Raw genomic sequence first — 21358 nt, 5'->3', positions numbered from 1 at the left:
TTAGAGTTTCGGTTACTATTGAGCCGGGTCGTTCCTTACCACAGTTCCTTACCACGAACTGTTTCAAATAAAAAAAAGTGAACACATTTCAAATGTACTTAGTTTTCTCTAAGGCATAAATTATGATCTGGTCTCGAGAAGGCTTCCGGGTTTTACGATCAAAACAATGTTAATGGAATGTATATACTCTTTTTTCGGAATGGGGGGGGGATAATAAGATATTTTCAACAAGGATAGTTTTCCTTGGAGAGGGCAGTTTCCAGGAGTGAACTTTCCTGGGGCAAACTTTACACATGGGAAATTTTCCAAAGTTTCTATGCAAATTTATTTATTTGTCTTACTCTCTCTTTGTAAGCTCAATTATACATGGAAGAATTTTCCAGAGGAGGTGTTGGGGAAGAATTCCCTTCACCGTTGGCATTATATGGGGTATTTTGTCTGTAGAGGGATTGGCTTTTGAAATTCACTTGGAAGAAATTCACCTGCGGTAAATTTGAACGATGAGACATTAAATAGAAAAACCAGGAAATTTTTCGGGTTTGATTTTCAGGTAAAATTGTCCGGGGCAACTTACCAGTTGGTTATTTTTCAGGGGGAGGACTTGACATAGAGTAATATTTAAGTGGTGATAAACTTTGCATGGAGGAGGGAGGTGGAATTCCCAGCATTACTTTAAAACAATTAATAACTACAAAAAAAAAACAGTAAACAAAATTACAATAGTAAAAAAACTAGTTTTTTCAAATAAAAATAAGGAGCAACAGTAATTCTTAAACTGAACGAAAAGCTCCCCCTCCTCCTGAATAACTCGTTGTTTACGCTAAAACTTGAATTTTGTCTAAATTCTTCCAGGACGACTCCTTAAATCCAAGGATTGTTTAATTAGAATTAGAAGCTTTCTCAAAGTGCTAAAAACCTTAAACCGGAAGAATGAGCTATTGAGGAGGGGGCAGCCCACCTCAAAAAAGGAATAGTTTCTGTTTGTGTTAATTCTTAATTTTTCTCCTTACTTTCAGTTGAAACTGTCTTTTTAATTTAATACATTGAAAGATCACCAGAGTGTTCTGAGGATGAACCAATCTGTTTGGGTTTAGACTAGCCTATATTGCATAAACAGGAAAGCAATGTGAAATTAATATATTAGTTTCCACTTATTTATTTTTTAGGTGGAATTTTTTGCGTGGCTTATTAAGTTCATAAGTTTATGACTGACAAAACACAAACCGTAGAAAAAAAACAGTTTTAAATTATAAATAGAAATAAAGATAGTCAGCAAGTGCTATTATACCTGTGCAATTATGGCCAGATGGTCATAATATTGGTCCTAATATGGTCATTAAACTTTTTTCTTTTGGAATTAAAATTAAATTAAAACATAAATTGCATTCCTTAAATAAGCCAAACCCTATACCAGCCCGAGTTACAATTAATAGTTAAGTCAAACTTAAAAAGAACGACAAAAATCATACACAAAAGTATTTTTGCCTCCCCAACCCCACAACAAAAGTTTAAATATTATAATTTATTTATAAATATTAAATTAGTTGCATTAACGTAAATCCTTATTTACCCATTTAATTTTCCATAAGAGTAGCACTGCAACTGAATGGGAATAAAAGAGTGCTTGAAATGAGTTCCATAATAGTTAATATAATACTTAGGCTAATAATAATAAGTTAATATAATAGTTAATAATGATACTGCTGTTACTAGAAACTCATCGCACAACCTACGAAAGCAACGCAAGTTTCTACTATTCCTTACTCTCTTCCAATCTTCGCATTCATATACTGATGTCGAGAAAAAATCCAAAAACAAAGCAGTATTTACTATTATTTATTCAAAATAAATTATTTTAAAATAAGAAATACTTTTAAATATAGGTTATTTTCATTGATATACAAATAAAAAAGTAGCACTGTCCCCCCGCGTGTAGAGATGTGTAGAAATGGGTTGTCCCCTCCGCAATCCCTCGCTCTTTATGCTAAAGCTTTCAATTGTTTTAAAAAGCAGAATTGTGGCAAAGAGTCAAACTTTAGCGTAAAGAGCGAGGGATTGCGGAGCGGACAACCCATTTCATATACGGAGTAATTTTTGTTCGTTTTAAGTTTCAATGTCGCTCCTTACTTTCAGTTAAAAAAACTAGTTTTTTTTATGTAATTTCTGAACGTTTTTGAATTAATGCATGTTTGATTTTGGATCTCCACACATAAATTATTAAAATGAAATTTGCATATTAATTCCTTTTTTGGCTAAATGGCTTCCTCTTGACCCCTGAATCTGAAAGGCCGTAGCATAAAGAGTTGAAATTACTAAAAATACTATAGCATAAAGAGCAAGGTATTTATCTCCTCCTAAATACCTCGCTCTTTATGCTAAAGTATTATTAGAACCCCTCATATCCGTAATAATCTCTGTTTGTTTTAAGTTTCAATGCTACTCTTTACTTTCAATTGAAAAAACTTTTCCATGTTTATTTTTTCATCGTTTTTTTTTTTCTATAGTAATTTTAGAAAATCCTGCGCCCTTTTCATTGAATTTCTGTTCCCCCATGATATATATTTCTCCAAGGAAAGATCCTCCCACATAGCCCCCTCTCCTCAGCGCCACCCCCAAAACCCAAAAAAAATCCCCTGAAAACGACTGTACGCTTCCCAATAACCATTATTATATGTAAACACTGGTCGAAGTTTGTAACTTTCAGCCCCTCCCCCAGGGACTGTGGGGGAGTAAGTCATTCCCAAAGACATAGTTATTATGGTTTTGACTATGCGGAACAAAATAGCTATCTCAAAATTTTGATCTATTGACTTAGGAGAAAAAATGAGCGTGGGAGGGGGCCTAGGTACCCTCCAATTTTTTTCGTCACTTAAAAAGGGCACTAGAACTTTTTATTTCCGTTAGAATGAGCCCTATTGCGACATTCTAGGACCACTTGGTCGATACGATGACCCCTGGGGAAAAGAAAAAAAACAAACAAACAAACAAATAAACACGCACCCGTGATTCGTCTTCTGGCAAAAAATACGAAATTCCACATTTTTGTAGATAGGAGCTTGAAAATTTTGCTATAGGGTTCTCTGATACGCCGAATGCGATGGTGTGATTTTCGTTAAGATTCTGTGATTTTTAGGGGGTGTTTTTCTAAAATAAAGCAAATTTTTTCAGGCTCGTAACTTTTGATGATTTTAGCATCAAAATTCCATTTTTAGAGTTTCGTTTACTATTGAGCCGGGTCGCTCCTTACTGCAGTTCGTTACCACGAACTGTTTGATCAGAAACAATATATTTTTTTTTATATTTGCTAGATCTGAGGTAAGACATAAAGTGTAGCAGACTTAATTCAAAAATTTAATCTCAATAAGCATATTTATGTTCTAAGAAAGTAGTGTGAAAATAAAATTGCTAAAGAACCAAAGTGGTGCACATACAAATCCTAAAAATACGTTGTAACTAACAGGTAATTAACGAAGGGCTCATTTACGAGCAGCTTTCCTGCACAATAAAAATCATAATATACTTTAAAAGTAACAGTCGGAGCACTATAATAAAGTGACAAACTTACCCCTTACTACAGGTACACTGCGTTATGTTACTAGTAGCATTATTGCTGCACAATGCGTATTTGTCAAGTCCAGCAGCACAGATATTAAGTGTTGAACACGTAATAAGACTCTTAGTAATCTCGAGAGTGCTTAGGTCCATAGTATATGAAGTAGAGTGCAATTGCTGACCAAGTCTGCTCTCTATGTCCTCAAGCAGCCCAGAAATATCAGCAGGATTTGTACCATCTGACTGAACGTTTATATAGAAAACTACTGTCAAGGTCAAATCAGAAACTGTTTCAAGGAGGCCAAAGTAAGAAACATGACTGATCTTGGCAAACAAATCGTTGTCAAACTGAAAAATCCACAGAAATTTAATCAATATTTAAGGTCTTGGGGGGAATAGTTTTTGGGGTAACCCTTGGGAACTCCATAAGCAATGCCAACGGAAAGATAATTAGTCTGGATGGACATATAGTTTAATTATATTGAATCGATATATGTAAACAGTTAGTAGGATCCTAGGGAAAAAACACCTAACACTAAAGTCTGGAATGAAATTTTACAAAGAACAAAGCGTAAACTGGATTTTATGCAATCAGATTATTACCGGTTTCTTCAACTTTAAATAACTTTTGATTCAAACAATGTTCAGTAGGATTCTATAATTACAGAACAGGAGAGAGGACAGGAGATGGATTACAGTCAAAACTATTCTAGCAACACTTGCTTGTTATTACACTTAGGCCCTAAGTACATCATAGATTGTTCAAGCTTGAATGTTATATGCAAAGGTTTTCTAGAAAATAATTTTTTACAAATCTATTTAGATTACTTTGTAAAGTATATATGAGCAACAAGCAAATTTTTTAAAGTAAATTTTACAAAGGACGAAGCGTAAACTGGGCTTTGTACCTTCATATCATTACCAGTTGTTAATCTATTTCTCACTTTCTTACGATCTTCAACTCGTTATTTTCATCAAAGGTACATTAAGACGAAGTATTGAATATTGTCCAAGTAAAAGTAATTACAGTCTTATCGTTAAAATTAAAGTAATGGCAATCTGTGGTAAATAACTATAGTTATGTGCGGGATTGCTTAAATTGAAAATAGTATCAGTCTGTTTAAAGGTAGTAAGCAGCAAATTTTAGCATAGTTGAAAAGAAACGGAGACCATATCCTTAAACCTATTTCATAATGTTGAAAAAAATTAATAAACAAAAAAAAATAACAAGAAAAAAATTAATAACAAAGCCTCAAATTTTAATCAACCAATCTTTGCCTAGAGACCTTGATGTGGTGTATTTCAGGGTCAATTATTATCAATTTTTTTTATTTTCTATTATGTATAGATTCCCTAACCTTTATTAATACTGATTAAAAACTTAAAAACACACACAGAATTATTTACATGTCAATAATCTACATTAAGTGCCTGGAGAGTAATCCTTTTATCCCTGCATACCAAATTAAAATCCAATTACTTGAAAGATAAGTCAGATAATCTTTTACAATATTTAATATCTTTGGAAACATATAACCAATATTTAGGTCCTACAAACCAAAAAGAAAAGGTGCATTGATAGAACAAAATGTGCTCGGATATTCTATGCTTGTCTAGTTCAATAATTATGGACATGTTTTCATCGCTAAAGCCTAATATTAAAGCAAGGTCCTATATTATTATTTATAATCCAATACTTTAGCTTTATTTTACTGAAAAAGAAAAACAGCAATGGTACCCTCATAGCTTTTTCATGAATTTTCTGATGGCAGCATGGCTGCTGGCGCAATTTAAAATCTACATAGCTTAATTTTGCGGCACAGGAAGAGGACGAAGGAGGAGAAGTAATGTATTTGACTAAACAACACAACAATAAAAAGGATATGGACGCACAAGAGAGAAATAAAGCAGACAAAATATGACAACTGGAAATATGTATCTCAACTTCTGCAGGATTCCTACTTCACGGGAAATTTTACTATTAAGGACTTCAATATACTTTCTATAAGACAACGTTTCATCTATATACACTCTTAACTACTTAAAGTAATTATTCCTAAGAACAGCAACTTCTCCTGAAGTTAAACCCCAAATCCACTGGTAATAATTCTTAAATGACCAAATGATGATTTACCAAGGTTTATAACTAGTCTCTTTGTCTCTAGCCAAATTTGAATTTAACTTCAGTCTTCCCTCAGCCTCCCCATGAGCTGATTCCCTGTTTTTGCAGCAAGTGTAAATTGCGTGTCATCTGCAAACATAGCTAGAATTTTCATGGCTGAAATTTTACTTTCAATCTGTCCATATGGCAATCCAAAATTTAGACCATCGACAACATTCCGAAAATCATTAATTATACAAGGGAAAATAGAGGGCCGAGGGAAGATCTTTGTCATAATTCATGTTTTACATCACTAAAACCTAATACTTAACCATTATCGGCAATATTATATTCTACCATTGAGAAAACATTGAATGAACCCCAAAGCCTTGCCGTGAATACCAGCTTTGACCAATTTCCTAAGCAGCAATCTGCGGTTAAGGCAATCGAATGCTTTTGCATTATCCAGGAGCAGAGATGCAAAATTTCACATTACTATCAAGTGACTGGTTTATTGCTGTTATGAGAAGCAAAACCTCCTGCTCTGTTTAAATTATCTTATGAAATTCAAATTGGTTCTCATGGTGAAAACCTGGTCCTCCAAAATTCTTATCAGTCTCATACAGAAAACAATTTCAACAATCCTTTAAAACAATGATAGTAATCAAATTGGTCTATAATTACCAGGATTAGACCAATCACTACTTATAAATATAAGGGTAATCTTTGCACGTTTAAGACAATCTGGAAACACATGTTTCTAAAAACACATATTAATGAAAATCATAAAATCTGACTGAACCGAACAAAAAACAATCTTTAAAAGTATTAACAGAACAGGGTCAATACCAGCTGTAGAACTACTAAACGATGTAAGTCCATCCCTTAGCTCTGTCATAGTTACTGTTCTTAGGTTTATTGAGTCGTCGGCCTCTTATGGTAAATATCCCTCAAATTCGTTTCTCACTGCAGTGCTAGAATTTTTGTCTCTCATTTTCTTCGGAAATATCACTAAAATATGCACACATCTGACTCGGGTAATTTGTATCTTGAAGTATTTCGCTTAGCTTCTTTGTCCATATTTTTGCAGGACTTCCCTCAGCTCGCATAAACTTCTCTTTATAATAATCTTTTTAAAACTTCTCGAGAATTTTTTTTTTCAAATTATCGTACATAAAGTAATGTGTTTCTTCTTCAAAAGTTTTCTTCATAGCATTTTTATATAGTTTCGGACATTTCTCTGTTATGCTTGAGAATAGAGATAATAATCCAAAATTTGACGAAATTATCATTTCTATCACTCCTTTTTTCCTTGATACCTTGAAATGATTAAAATAATTTCAAATAAAACCATACTATTTTCCAAAATCTTCATTAATCTCAAACTTCTGAATATTTGTTGCTGCCTTCTTTTCCTACAACATATTCTTGAATCTTAAAAGTGTGTGGTTGTTTTAAACCACAGTTTTCTTACTAAGTGATTTTTTTACATACTTTTTACTCTCAGACTGAAGACTTTCGACCAACTCGTTAAACACGATGACTCCATAATAGTAGAAGTTCCCAATGCTAAAATTTGTCTAGTGCTTGGCATGAGCCTGGCGTAAGTGTCAAATTTAATTCAAATCATTCAAATTATTTTAATCATGAAATCCTTCAATAATTAAAAAACAAGGCTGTGAGATGCTTTGTATTTTACTCATTCTTCTCACCTCTTGGTCACTATGATCACGCTTGTCCTATTTATTTCTATAATATTTCTCTTAGTTTGTCCTATTTATTTCTATTTGGATAGACAAGAATTTAAAATTAACACAAAACAATTGTTTCAAAAATAGCAAAAAAATTATACTTACATTGCCCTCTATTTCAGAGCGAAGTGCAATATAATCAGTCGTAAAATCGGATGTAAGGTCCCTGGAAAGAGAAATGTAAAAATTGATTCCGTGTCTACAGTTAAAATCAACTTTTTGGTAACTATGAACCTTTTTTAGGGGCTGTGAAGCCCAATATTAAGGATAGTCTAATAATATATGTTTAATTACTGCAAATTTATCGCTTTTGATCTTTCTGAATAAGATCAAAGTGTAGTATCTGCTCTTATCAGCTTAAAAAAAAGAAAATTGGTTGAGAAAAATTCAGGTCCAAATAAAAACAGAAAAATGACAAAAGGCCGTATCTGTTACACAAGATTGTGTCTCGTATAGTTTATTTTGGCAATGATTATACTTAGTAGCGTCCAAATAACTGGCTATCGCTTTAAATAGTCTGGATAATAATTTAATTGAATTTATCGGTTTTTGGTCTTTTTGAACAAGATCAAATTGTTGTATGTGTTATTACCATCTAATTAAATAAAAAAATTGTTTTTTTAACTGAAAGTAAGGAGCGACATTAAAACTTAAAACGAACAAAAATTACTCTGCGTATCAAAGGGAATGTTCCCTTCTCAACGCCTCGCTCTTTACGCTAAAGTTTGACTCTTTCTCTCAATATTACTTTATGAAACAGTAAAAAAATTTAGCGTCAAGAGCGGGGCGTTGAGAAGGGAACACCCCCTTTCATACACGGAGTAATTTCTGTTCGTTTTAAGTTTTAATGTCGCTCCTTACTTTCAGTTAAAAACTAGTTTTTTTTATTTAATTTCTGAACGTTTTTAAATTAATGCATGTTTGATTTTGGCTCTCTGCACATAAATTATTAATGAAATTTGCATATTAATTCTTTTTTTGGCTAAATGGCTTTCTCTTAAATTGATCAGACAATTTTGAAAAATAAGGGGTGAGGAAGGAGGCCTAGTTGCCCTCCAATTTTTCGGTTACTTAAAAAGACAACTAGAACTTTTAACGAACATTTTTATTAGTAAAAAATATACGTAACTTAAGAATTAACTTACGTAACAAACTTCTATATTCTTATATTTTTATTATGTATATGAGGAGGTTTGTCCCCTCGTTAATACCTTGCTCTTTACACTAAAGCTTAAGTTTTGTCCAAATTATTTAAGAATGACCCCTGAATCCGAAAGGCCGTAGAACAAATAGTTGAAATTACTAAAAATACTTTAGCGTAAAGAGCGAGGTATTTATCTCCTCCTAAAAACCTCGCTCTTTATTCTAAAATATTTTTAGAACCCCTCATATGCGTAATAATCTCTGTTCGTTTTAAGTTGTAATGTTACTCCTTACTTTCAATTGAAAAAACTTTTTCATGTTTATTTTTTCATTGTTTTTTTTTATAGTAATGCTAGAAAATCCTGCACCCTTTTCATCGAATTTCTCTTCCCCATGACATATTTCTCCAGGGAAAGATCCTCCCACATAGCCCCCTCATAGGCACTCCCTCAGGGACTGTGGGGGAGTACGTCATCCCCAAGGACATAGATTTATGGTTTTCGACTATGCGGAGCAAAATAGTTATCTCAAAATTTTGATCTGTTGACTTTGGGAAAAAATTAGCGTGGGAGGGGGCCTAGGTGCCCTCCAAGTTTTTGGTCACTTAAAAAGGGCACTAGAACTTTTCATTTCCATTAGAATGAGCCCTTTTATGATATTTTAGGACCATTTGGTCGATACGATGACCCCTGGGGAAAAGAAAAAAAACAAAACAAATAAACAGGCACCCGTGATCTGTCTTCTGGCAAAAAATACGAAATTCCATATTTTTGTAGATAGGAGCTTGAAATTTTTTCTATAGGGTTCTCTGATATGCTGAATGCGATGGTGTGATTTTCGTCAAGATTCTATGACTTTTAGGGGCTGTTTGCTCTATTTTCCAAAATAAGGCAAATTTCCTCAGGCTCGTAAGTTTTGATAACAAAGACTAAATTTTATGAAAATTATATATTTAAAATCAGCATAAAAATCCAATTTTTTTGATTATCTTTTAGCATCAAAATTCCGTTTTTTAGAGTTTCGTTTACTATTGAGCCAGTTCGCTAATTACTACAGTTCGTTACCACGAACTGTTTGAAAAAAAGTAACTCTTTTGACAAAATCAAGTCTAAATTTGCAAACGGTAATGACAATAACCTTTTCTAGTGTAACAAATTGTGTTTCGTATAGTTTTATTTAGGCAATGATATATCTTAATTACCTCCGAAATTACTGCAATCACTGTAAGTAGTCTGAATTGGAAAAATTTATATCTTAGTTATTTAAAATACATAGATTATCAAACAGTTCGTGGTAACGAACTGTAGTAAGGAGCGACCCGGCTCAATAGAAACCAAAACTCTAAAAAATAGAATTTTGATACCAATAGCTAGATCAAAATAATCACATTTTAATGTTGATTTTAAATATATAAGTTTCATCAAGTTTAGACTTACGCATCAAAAGTTACGAGCCTGAGAAAATTTACGTTATTTTAGCAAAATAGGGGAAAACACACCCTAAAATTTATAAAATCTTAACACCATCAGATTCAGCGTCTCAGAGAACCCTACTGTAGAAGTTTCAAGCTCCTATCTATAAAAATGTGGAATTTTGTATTTTTTGCCAGAAGGCAGATCACGGATGCGTGTTTATTTGTTTGTTGTTTTTTTTTCCCCAGGGGTGATCGTATCTACCCAGTTGTCCTAGAATTTTGCAAGAGGGCTCATTCTAACGGGAACGAAAAGTTCTAGTGCTCTTTTTAAGTGACCAAAAAAATTGAAGGGCATCTAGGCCCCCTCCCACGCTAATTATTTTCCCAAAGTCAACGAATCAACATTCTGAGATAGCCATTTTATTCAACGTAGTCGGAAAACCTTATAACTATGTTTTTGGAGACGACTTACTCCTCCACAGTCCCCGTGGGAGGGGCTACAAGTTACAAACTTTGACCAGTGCTTACATATAGTAATGGTTATTGGGAAGTGTACGGGCGTTTTCTGGAGGATTTTTGGTTTGGGGGAGGGGCTGAGAAGAGGGAGATATACTGGGGGAGCTTTCCATCAAGGAATCTGTCATGGGGGAAGAAAATTTCCAGGAAGGGAGCGCAGGATTTACTAGCATTATTTAAAAAAAAAAACAATGAAAAAATAAATATGAAAAAGTTTTTTTTCAGCTGGAAGTAAGGAGCAGCATTAAAACTTAAAACGAACAAAAATTATTACCCATATGAGGGGCTCACCTCCTCCTAATACCTTGCTCTTTACGCTATATTATTTTTAGTAATGTCAACTATTTATTCTACGGCTTTTGTGATTCAGGGGTCATTCTTAACGAATTGGGACAAAATTTAAGATTTAGTGTAAAGAGAGAGGTACTGACGAGGGGGCGAACCCTCTCATATGTGTAATAAAAACATGAGAATAAAAAATTATTTACGTAAGCTAATTTATAAGTTACGTATATCTTTACTAATAAAAAGATTCGTAAGAAATTAAAAGTTCTAGTTGCCTTTTTAATTAGCCAAAAAATTGGAGGGCGACTAGGCTTCCTCCCCCGCTCTTTTTTTCTCAAAATCATTCGATCAAAATTATGAAAAAGCCATTTAGCCAAAAAAAAAAAAAACATGCAAATTTCGTTTTAATTATTCCTCTGCGGAGAGCCAAAATCAAAACATGCATTGATTCAAAAATGTTCAGAAATTAAATAAAAAAAACAAGTTTTTTCAACTGAAAGTAAGGAGCAACATTAAAACTTAAAACGAACAGAAATTATTTCGTATATGAAAGGGGCTGCTTCCTCATCAACGCCCCGCTCTTTACGCTAAAGGTTTTTACTGTTTTAAAAAGAAGAGTTGAGAGAAAGAGTCAAACTTTAGCGTAAAGAGCGGGGCGTTGATGAGGAAGCAGTCCCTTTCATATACGAAGTAATTTCTGTTCGTTTTAAGTTTTAATGTTGTTCCTTACTTTCAGTTGAAAAAACTTGTTTTTTTTATTTAATTACTGCAAAAGATTCATGAAAAAAGCAAATATGTTATTTTGACAAAGAGACTTAAATAGTAATCTTAGATAATGCAGTAAGACCCACTTGAATTACAATTCCCATGTCTAGTACAAAACACTGAAATGCTAATGCTTGCCTAAATTGCCTTGAACTGGCGTTAGGAATGGTTATTGCATTGAATTTATCCTCATAAACATATTCATATTAAAATTTTGAAACAGGTTATAAATTAGATTGCTTAAATTAGAAAACTTTGAATTACATATCACAAAATTCAATAGCATGAATTACAATGGATAAAAGCTCACTTTTAGATTGCTTAAAATAGAAAAGTTTGAATTAGATATCGTAAATTCAATAGAATAAATTACAATGAATAAACACCCACTTTTAAAGTGTCCTAAATTTCACTCATTATGTCATCACAATGTCGTACAATGACGTAAGTTGGACAGCAAAAACACAAATTGAGCACTACCTTGGAATTATTATCACAAATAGGTTTTATAATAGGTTAGATATAAATTAGATTGCTTAAACTAGAAAAGTTTGAATTAGATATCGTAAATTCAATAGCATAAATTACAATGGATAAAACCTCACTTTTACAGTATCCTAAATTCGACTGATTTTGTCATCACAATGTCGTACAGTGACGTAAGTTGGACAGCAGAAATACAAATTGAGCATCACCTTGGAATTATTATCACAAATAGGTTTTATAATAGGTGTTGCTTGCCCATGCCAGCCCACATGTAGCCATACAATTGCAATTTTGCCTTTCAGGTGCAAAGTTTTCTTACAATTGCACCTCCCAATTCAAAATATTACTCTTTTTTCGAAACTGAAGTAGACTATTAGAGCTCATTATACTATTAAAGTTCAAATATCATTAAAACTATTAAAGTTTAAATATTAGAAGTTCAACTCAGATCCATCTCAGAATAAATCCAACTTTGTTTCTGAATCAAAACAATTTACAGAAATATTTGAATATTTGTACATTTCCAGACATTTCGAATTACAAATAATTGAAAATTCCTACTTAAAAATTACTTCAAGCGTTACTTATGTAACAGAAAATTACCTTTTAAAATTTATTCCTGTGCTGGTTAGTATGTAGCAAAAATTTTTATTGGGTATGTTGTTACATTCTAACTTTATGAAGATACTTATACCAGAAATTATAATATTCTGTACTGAACAGTTTAAAAAAAAAAAAAATAGCGACGGAGACCACACTGTCTTTCCATGTCAAACAAACACAAAGTAGAAACAATTGGGAATTTTTTTCTAAGACAGTAGAAAATTATAGAATGAAAAATTCTTATAGAAAATTATAGGTCATGAGCTAACCCAAAGAATCTCGATCATCCCTTTAATTCTTCCCTAGGAGAGATGGATGAGGGACTATCTATCAACAAGTGAAAATATCATCATTTGTATTTAATACTCAGAAAGGCTTATGCCAGCTTTGCCTCTCATTCAGACTATCTGTATTGGCTTTTTTCTACAATTTGCCATGACTTGATATTAACTTGATTTCAGTTGTACTGATATGTCAGAAATTTGTAGTTTTATGAAAAAACATAAAATTAAAATTTTCTATAATCTGTAGTTTGAGTTTACAGTCTTTTGTTTACAGTCAGTTTGAGTCTTTTGACTATATATTTGACATAAATTACGTTTACATGAAGTATTTACAAATGTCTTTTACATTTTTAACAGTTGCATTACTTCTTAAGACCAATCAACATTAAAATAATCTTAAGGATCTTGTAAGATTATTTTATATTTTTTAAAATAAAAAATTATTTATGATATATTTTTTAAATATAAAACAAATTCTTACCTCTCCGAGTTCAGTTGAATAACAACCCTTCCGCCGTATGGATCGTATGTGGGAACTATAATTTGAAAAGATAATATTAAGCTTTGCGTCAAATTACCTAGTATACAACTGCCTACATATTTGAGCACTTTTTGGAGGAAGTCTGGTAATTTTATTTGATATAGTATTCTTAATTTGATTTTCATGTTAATTTTATTGATTTTAATATTTCTTTGTCAAATACGTATAATTCTTTCGATGGAATTGTACAAGCAAAATATTTTTTTTGTTCGAAATAGTTCGATTGCAGAACATGAACGCAATTACGTGATTAACCGAAAAAGAAATGGCTAACCTGTTTCTAATCTCTATTACTTCTATAAGAGAGTTTATTGGAAGGAACAAAAATTAATGAGTTACCCATGCTAATAGTAGCCAAAACTCTAAAGATAAGAGTCATGGTAAAACTATATCAGACAGGTTGTGGTAGCAAACTTCAGGAAATGAGTGACGAGGGGTAATAATATAAGCCATATATAAGATGATCTACTAATTATGGGGATTTCAGATATATAAAATTTATTGGATTTTAATATCTTAAGCACAAATTTTGTTTTGGTCTTGAGAAGGCACAAGGGTTATCAGCCCTACTCATGTTAACTTTTGTTCGTTTTAAGCTTGACTCAGCTATTTATTGTAATCTCTTTTCGTTTTGAGTTTCATTTATTTATTGATAGTGATTTGTAGTAATTTTACATTTTGAAGATTATTTGAATTTATTTTCGCTCATTCTTGGCTTAATAGAGCTCTTTACTTTTCTTTGAAAAACTTGTGTTGTGGAAAAAGATTTTTAAAATTAATTTCTGTTCGTTTTTTATTGACATAGTTTTATTCATGCAAAAAAATATTTTATATCTTTTCAGTTTTCTTCTATAATAATCCATAGCATTTGTTGCTATCTGTATGTTGGAGAAAGTTTTTAAACAATTTTTAGTCCTGACACAATCAGTAATTTATAATTTAATTTAATAGCTTCTGAAGTTGAATTGAAAAATAAAACTTAATATAAAAACCCAAAAGATTCTATCTTTGCTCTTTGACAACCTTGATACACTTATACTCTTTTTATTTATTTAAATTGTAAGAGCAGAAGTAGTAATAGTAGTATCCATAAAAGTTTCAACTTAATACCCCCACTCGTTCTCAATATATTGCTGAGGTGTCTTATTGGTATACATTTATCACATTGTCTTTTGATTTATTTTAAAGCAACATTAAGTTTTAAAGCATAATAGGTAAATTGTAAAATTATGGGGGGTTGACATACTTAATATCCCTATGGACATAGTTGCTGTACCGTTCTACTAGGCTGAACAAAACGGAAGTCTCGATATTTTGACTGGATACGTTTGGCAAATGAATGGGCGTGAGAGAAGGGACGCTTGACCTCCAATCTATTGTTAATCATAAAAAGGGAGGGCACCAGACACCCACGCTGTATGTGGAGTGTAAGAGGGGATATCTCCCTTCATATATGTATTAAAAACATTTTAAACAAATAAACACAAAATGAAAACATTTTAAGTGTATTTTGTTTTAAGAAAAGTGCAAATTGTTTGGGAAAATGGTGAGTGTAGAAGGGGGGTTAGTTGCCCTCCAATCACTGTTGACTATTAAAAAGAGCACTAGACCTTTCAATTTCCAATCGAATGAGTCTTTTTTAAAGTTACTAAGATAAAAAATGGCCACCTCAAAGCTTTTATCAGATGCATTTCGGAAAAATATTAGGTGTGTGTGTGGGGGGGGGGGGGAGCGAGTGGTATTTTCCGTCCTCGGATCACTCTGAATCTCAAAAAGGGCCCTAAAACTTCTGATTGGCAATCCAGTGAGCCCCATACGAAGTTTATACGATTACCCTTTCTACATAAGCCTTAAATACTTCTAGGGGATAACTTATAACCTTGCCTTGAAGACAGCTGGAGGGAGACTGTCATCTTCTAATAAATAATTTCCCGGCCTTTCAATTACGTTGAACAAAATGGTTATCTCAAAATTTTGATTGAATGTGTTTGGGGAAATGGATATCATGGAAAGGGGTTAGTTAACCTCTAATCACTTTTAACTATTAAAAAGAGCACTAGACGTTTCAGTTTCAAATCGAATGTGCCTTATTCGAAGTTTCTATGAAACGTCCTTTTATACAAAGTACCCAGGCCTAAGAAAAAAAATGCATTGCATCCACATAACTTTTAACTTAAGCAGTGCTTCTAGTAGCGAAAAGCTTCTCCAAACATGATACACATTTTATAACACGCAGTCTGGGAAGTTCACAGGTCGTCAGAGTATTAGCTTCAGTTGCTGCTTGATTTTCCAGCGGGCTGTTGGCATTGCGCGAAGGCGGGGCTTAAAGAGTGATTTAGATTGTATGTTTTTTAATGTATTTCAATGGTCTTTGATAGAGACTGTAAGACTTTTCGCTACTTGTCAAATACATATTTATACTCTGCTAAATTCTTGTGTCTGACCAATGCCGTATTTGAAGTGAGCAAGAGATAGACAGAAATTCCCCTTTTCCGCAGACACTTTAAAAATCACCCTTAATAAGGTAAAAAAAGCCTCTTAAGATTATTTCCTTATTGATGAAACTCAAAAACAAAATATTGAATCCATAGATAGAAAAGGAAAACTGTAAGACATACAGCTTACTGATAAAGTAAGAACAAAAATGTATTTTTATTCTGAAGAATAATCCTTACCTATATTGCAGAAAACATCACTGTCCTCAGTTTCTTTAATTGCAGGAAATCCACACACACATTTATAGTCTGATGCACTTAAAGGTACACATTTTTGATTTTGTGATAAACAATCATTATTGAGGCAGGGGTCCTCTGAAAATGAACATTTGTTAAAAAGTGTTAGTTAATTGCTATAAAAAATTAAAAAAAGACTAGATGTTTTCAAAATATTCAATCAGATCATTGAGATGATCTGAAGACACTCTGTTACAAAGATATAAGACTCCATCTTCGATTTAGTAGTATTCTCTTTAACTGTGCACGAATAAAGAAACATAACTTTTGCTTTGTTCTTACAGCTGCAAATCTCGCTATAACAGGAGGATATCCGCTGTTAACTGACTGAAACATATTCATGTTTAACTCTGATGAAAAGGACCACAGTGTGATTAATTAAAACATAAAGGGATTTTGTTTTTTGTTTCACGGTCAAATAAAAGAATATGTCCCTATTGAATTATTATTTGTACATAAAATAAGAATTGTACGTTGCGTTTTTGTATGCTTTGTGTGCGTGTGGTGACACAAGATTATTAGTCGTGGAGTGAACACCAACAAGAGGAAACAGATGAATTCTAGCAGAGTGTCTTATTAGTTTGATAGTTTGTTTTACTCAATCTTCTTGTAATAAGTAAACTTTATTTTAAGCTAAAGTTTAAGAAAAAATAGCTCCAAGAAATTATAGTTTAAACAAACATAACTAAAGTTGGAAATAACTTTGGATTTGATTAGGGGACATCGAAAAATATATAATTCATTAAGGTTTTAGGAAGCATAATTAATAAGGTAGAATTTTCAAATTCCTTCATTTTTGTGCTATGCTAAATTGCCCAAAATTTTATAATTTAATAGAAATCATGCTGCTTCTTAATGAATTTCTTTCATAGAATCATTAGTTGTGTGTGACTATGACGATAAGAAAACGAGAAAATATAAAACTGAGTATCAAGGGGACAAAAAATCAACTAGAATATGCCTTTGATGCTAATATAAAAATTCTGACAAATAGCTTGGATTTCATTTTATTAAAATAAATAAATGTATTAATAGTTTCAATTAATTAAGTAATAATTATGATAACTTACCAGGTGGCTGTGAAGTTGTTGTTGTAGAAACAGTCGTTGTTGCAGTAGAAGTTGATGACTGGGAACTGGTTGATGTAGTCTCTGTTGTTGTGATGGGAAAGGTTGTTGAAGTTGAAGTTGTTATTGTGGAAGTTATAGTTGATGTCGTAGGTGTGGTAGAAGAGGTTTCAGTAGTTGTAGAGGTTGTTGTTGAAGAAGTAGAAGTGGGGGGTTCGGGGCTAGCTGTTGTCGTACTGGTTGTAGATGAGGCAGGAGTTGTTGAAGTCAATGTTGAGGACGTTGAAGGTGTTATTGTGGAAGTTATAGTTGATGTCGAAGGTGTCGTAGAAGAGGTGCCAGTAGTTGTAGAGGGTGTTGTTGAAGAAGTAGAAGTGGGGGGTTCGGGGCTAGCTGTTGTCGTACTGGTGGTAGATGAGCCAGGAGTTGTTGAAGTCAATGTTGAGGATGTTGAAGGTGTCATTGTGGAAGTTATAGTTGATGTCCAAGGTGTCGTAGAAGAGGTGCCAGTAGTTGTAGAGGGTGTTGTTGAAGAAGTAGAAGTGGGGGGATCGGGGCTAGCTGTTGTCGTACTGGTGGTGGAGTCAATGTGAGTTGTTGAAGTCAATGTTGAGGATGTTGAAGGTGTTATTGTGGAAGTTATAGTTGATGTCGAAGGTGTCGTAGAAGAGGTGCCAGTGGGGGGTGCCAGTGTTGTTGAAGATGTAGAAGTGGGAGGTTCAGGGCTAGCTGTGGAAGTTATAGTTGATGTCGAAGGTGTCGTAGAAGAGGTGCCAGTGGGGGGTGCCAGTGATGTTGAAGATATAGAAGTGGGAGGTTCAGGGCTAGCTGTGGAAGTTATAGTTGATGTCGAAGGTGTCGTAGAAGAGGTGCCAGTGGGGGGTGCCAGTGTTGTTGAAGATGTAGAAGTGGGAGGTTCAGGGCTAGCTGTGGAAGTTATAGTTGATGTCGAAGGTGTCGTAGAAGAGGTGCCAGTGGGGGGTGCCAGGGTTGTTGAAGATGTAGAAGTGGGAGGTTCAGGGCTAGCTGTGGAAGTTATAGTTGATGTCGAAGGTGTCGTAGAAGAGGTGCCAGTGGGGGGTGCCAGTGTTGTTGAAGATGTAGAAGTGGGAGGTTCAGGGCTAGCTGTGGAAGTTATAGTTGATGTCGAAGGTGTCGTAGAAGAGGTGCCAGTGGGGGGTGCCAGTGTTGTTGAAGATGTAGAAGTGGGAGGTTCAGGGCTAGCTGTGGAAGTTATAGTTGATGTCGAAGGTGTCGTAGAAGAGGTGCCAGTGGGGGGTGCCAGTGTTGTTGAAGATGTAGAAGTGGGAGGTTCAGGGCTAGCTGTGGAAGTTATAGTTGATGTCGAAGATGTCGTAGAAGAGGTGCCAGTGGGGGGTGCCAGTGTTGTTGAAGATGTAGAAGTGGGAGGTTCAGGGCTAGCTGTGGAAGTTATAGTTGATGTCGAAGGTGTCGTAGAAGAGGTGCCAGTGGGGGGTGCCAGTGTTGTTGAAGATGAAGAAGTGGGAGGTTCAGGGCTAGCTGTGGAAGTTGATGTCGAAGGTGTCGTAGAAGAGGTGCCAGTGGGGGGTGCCAGTGTTGTTGAAGATGTAGAAGTGGGAGGTTCAGGGCTAGCTGTGGAAGTTATAGTTGGAAGTGTTATTGTGGAAGTTATAGTTGATGTCGAAGGTGTCGTAGAAGAGGTGCCAGTGGGGGGTGCCAGTGTTGTTGAAGATGTAGAAGTGGGAGGTTCAGGGCTAGCTGTGGAAGTTATAGTTGATGTCAAAGGTGTCGTAGAAGAGGTGCCAGTGGGGGGTGCCAGTGTTGTTGAAGATGTAGAAGTGGGAGGTTCAGGGCTAGCTGTGGAAGTTATAGTTGATGTCGAAGGTGTCGTAGAAGAGGTGCCAGTGGGGGGTGCCAGTGTTGTTGAAGATGTAGAAGTGGGAGGTTCAGGGCTAGCTGTGGAGGTTATAGTTGATGTCGAAGGTGTCGTAGAAGAGGTGCCAGTGGGGGGTGCCAGTGTTGTTGAAGATGTAGAAGTGGGAGGTTCAGGGCTAGTTGTGGAAGTTATAGTTGATGTCGAAGGTGTCGTAGAAGAGGTGCCTGTGGGGGGTGCCAGTGTTGTTGAAGATGTAGAAGTGGGAGGTTCAGGGCTAGCTGTGGAAGTTATAGTTGATGTCGAAGGTGTCGTAGAAGAGGTGCCAGTGGGGGGTGCCAGTGTTGTTGAAGATGTAGAAGTGGGATGTTCAGGGCTAGCTGTGGAAGTTATAGTTGATGTCGAAGGTGTCGTAGAAGAGGTGCCAGTGGGGGGTGTCAGTGTTGTTGAAGATGTAGAAGTGGGAGGTTCAGGGCTAGCTGTGGAAGTTATAGTTGATGTCGAAGGTGTCGTAGAAGAGGTGCCAGTGGGGGGTGCCAGTGTTGTTGAAGATGTAGAAGTGGGAGGTTCAGGGCTAGCTGTGGAAGTTATAGTTGATGTCGAAGGTGTCGTAGAAGAGGTGCCAGTGGTGGGTGCCAGTGTTGTTGAAGATGTAGAAGTGGGAGGTTCAGGGCTAGCTGTGGAAGTTATAGTTGATGTCGAAGGTGTCGTAGAAGAGGTGCCAGTGGGGGGTGCCAGTGTTGTTGAAGATGTAGAAGTGGGAGGTTCAGGGCTAGCTGTGGAAGTTATAGTTGATGTCGAAGGTGTCGTAGAAGAGGTGCCAGGGGGGGGTGCCAGTGTTGTTGAAGATGTAGAAGTGGGAGGTTCAGGGCTAGCTGTGGAAGTTATAGTTGATGTCGAAGGTGTCGTAGAAGAGGTGCCAGTGGGGGGTGCCAGTGTTGTTGAAGATGTAGAAGTGGGAGGTTCAGGGCTAGCTGTGGAAGTTATAGTTGATGTCGAAGGTGTCGTAGAAGAGGTGCCAGTGGGGGGTGCCAGTGTTGTTGAAGATGTAGAAGTGGGAGGTTCAGGGCTAGCTGTGGAAGTTATAGTTGATGTCGAAGGTGTCGTAGAAGAGGTGCCAGTGGGGGGTGCCAGTGTTGTTGAAGATGTAGAAGTGGGAGGTTCAGGGCTAGCTGTGGAAGTTATAGTTGATGTCGAAGATGTCGTAGAAGAGGTGCCAGTGGGGGGTGCCAGTGTTGTTGAAGATGTAGAAGTGGGAGGTTCAGGGCTAGCTGTGGAAGTTATAGTTGATGTCGAAGGTGTCGTAGAAGAGGTGCCAGTGGGGGGTGCCAGTGTTGTTGAAGATGTAGAAGTGGGAGGTTCAGGGCTAGCTGTGGAAGTTATAGTTGATGTCGAAGGTGTCGTAGAAGAAGTGCCAGTGGGGGGTGCCAGTGTTGTTGAAGATGTAGAAGTGGGAGGTTCAGGGCTAGCTGTGGAAGTTATAGTTGATGTCGAAGGTGTCGTAGAAGAGGTGCCAGTAGTTGTAGAGGGTGTTGTTGAAGAAGTAGAAGTGGGGGGATTGGGGCTAGCTGTTGTCGTACTGGTGGTGGAGTCAATGTGAGTTGTTGAAGTCAATGTTGAGGATGTTGAAGGTGTTACTGTGGAAGTTATAGTTGATGTCGAAGGTGTCGTAGAAGAGGTGCCAGTAGTTGTAGAGGGTGTTTTTGAAGAAGTAGAAGTGGGGGGTTCGGGGCTAGCTGTTGTCGTACTGGTTGTGGATGAGGCAGGAGTTGTTGAAGTTAATGTTGAGGATGTTGATGAAGATGTTGAAGTTGATGAGTGAGTGCTTGTTGTAGGAGGTCCTGTTGTTGTGACTGGAGAGGTTGTTGGGGTAGACGTTGAAGTTGTTACTGTGGAAGTTAGAGTTGATGTCGAAGGTGGCGTAGAAGAGGTACCAGTAGTTGTAAAGGGTGTTGTTGAAGAAGTAGAAGTGGGGGTTTCGGGGCTAGTTGTCGTTGTACTTGTTGTGGAAGAGGCGGAAGTTGTTGAAGTTAATGTTGAGGATGTTGTTGAAGATGTTGAAGTTGATGTTGAAGACAGCAGGGTTGTTGAAGTTAATGTCGAAGGCGTTGTTGAAGATGTACTTTCAACTTCAACAGCTAAAAAAAAAAACTTTCATTGTCTTGAAAAATATCTATTTATATCACAAAGAAACAAAACTTGAGCAGCCACAACAATTCAAAGGTGTTTCATTATTGGTATTTATATTCAGAAGGCTTAGAAA

At 35.5% G+C, this 21358-nt stretch overlaps 1 protein-coding gene across 3 annotated transcripts in view; it reads right to left on the bottom strand.

Moving 5' to 3' along the window:
- Positions 1–21358, bottom strand: part of LOC136025429 (mucin-2-like) — a 163589-nt gene that overhangs the window by 37388 nt on the left and 104843 nt on the right. For 2 of the 3 annotated variants that reach the window (XM_065701458.1, XM_065701460.1), the window contains exons 8-12: positions 17244–21233; positions 16117–16251; positions 13382–13436; positions 7510–7570; positions 3566–3900 (exon numbers count right to left, since the gene is read on the bottom strand). In XM_065701458.1, the coding sequence (XP_065557530.1) occupies positions 3566–3900; positions 7510–7570; positions 13382–13436; positions 16117–16251; positions 17244–21233 (4576 nt within the window). The remainder of the gene's footprint in view (positions 1–3565; positions 3901–7509; positions 7571–13381; positions 13437–16116; positions 16252–17243; positions 21234–21358) is intronic. The other variant, XM_065701461.1, reaches the window with a different exon arrangement.

Source organism: Artemia franciscana, chromosome 3 (assembly GCF_032884065.1).
Source record: "Artemia franciscana chromosome 3, ASM3288406v1, whole genome shotgun sequence".
Lineage (NCBI taxonomy): Eukaryota > Metazoa > Arthropoda > Branchiopoda > Anostraca > Artemiidae > Artemia > Artemia franciscana.
This window is presented reverse-complemented; position numbering and strand designations above follow the sequence as displayed.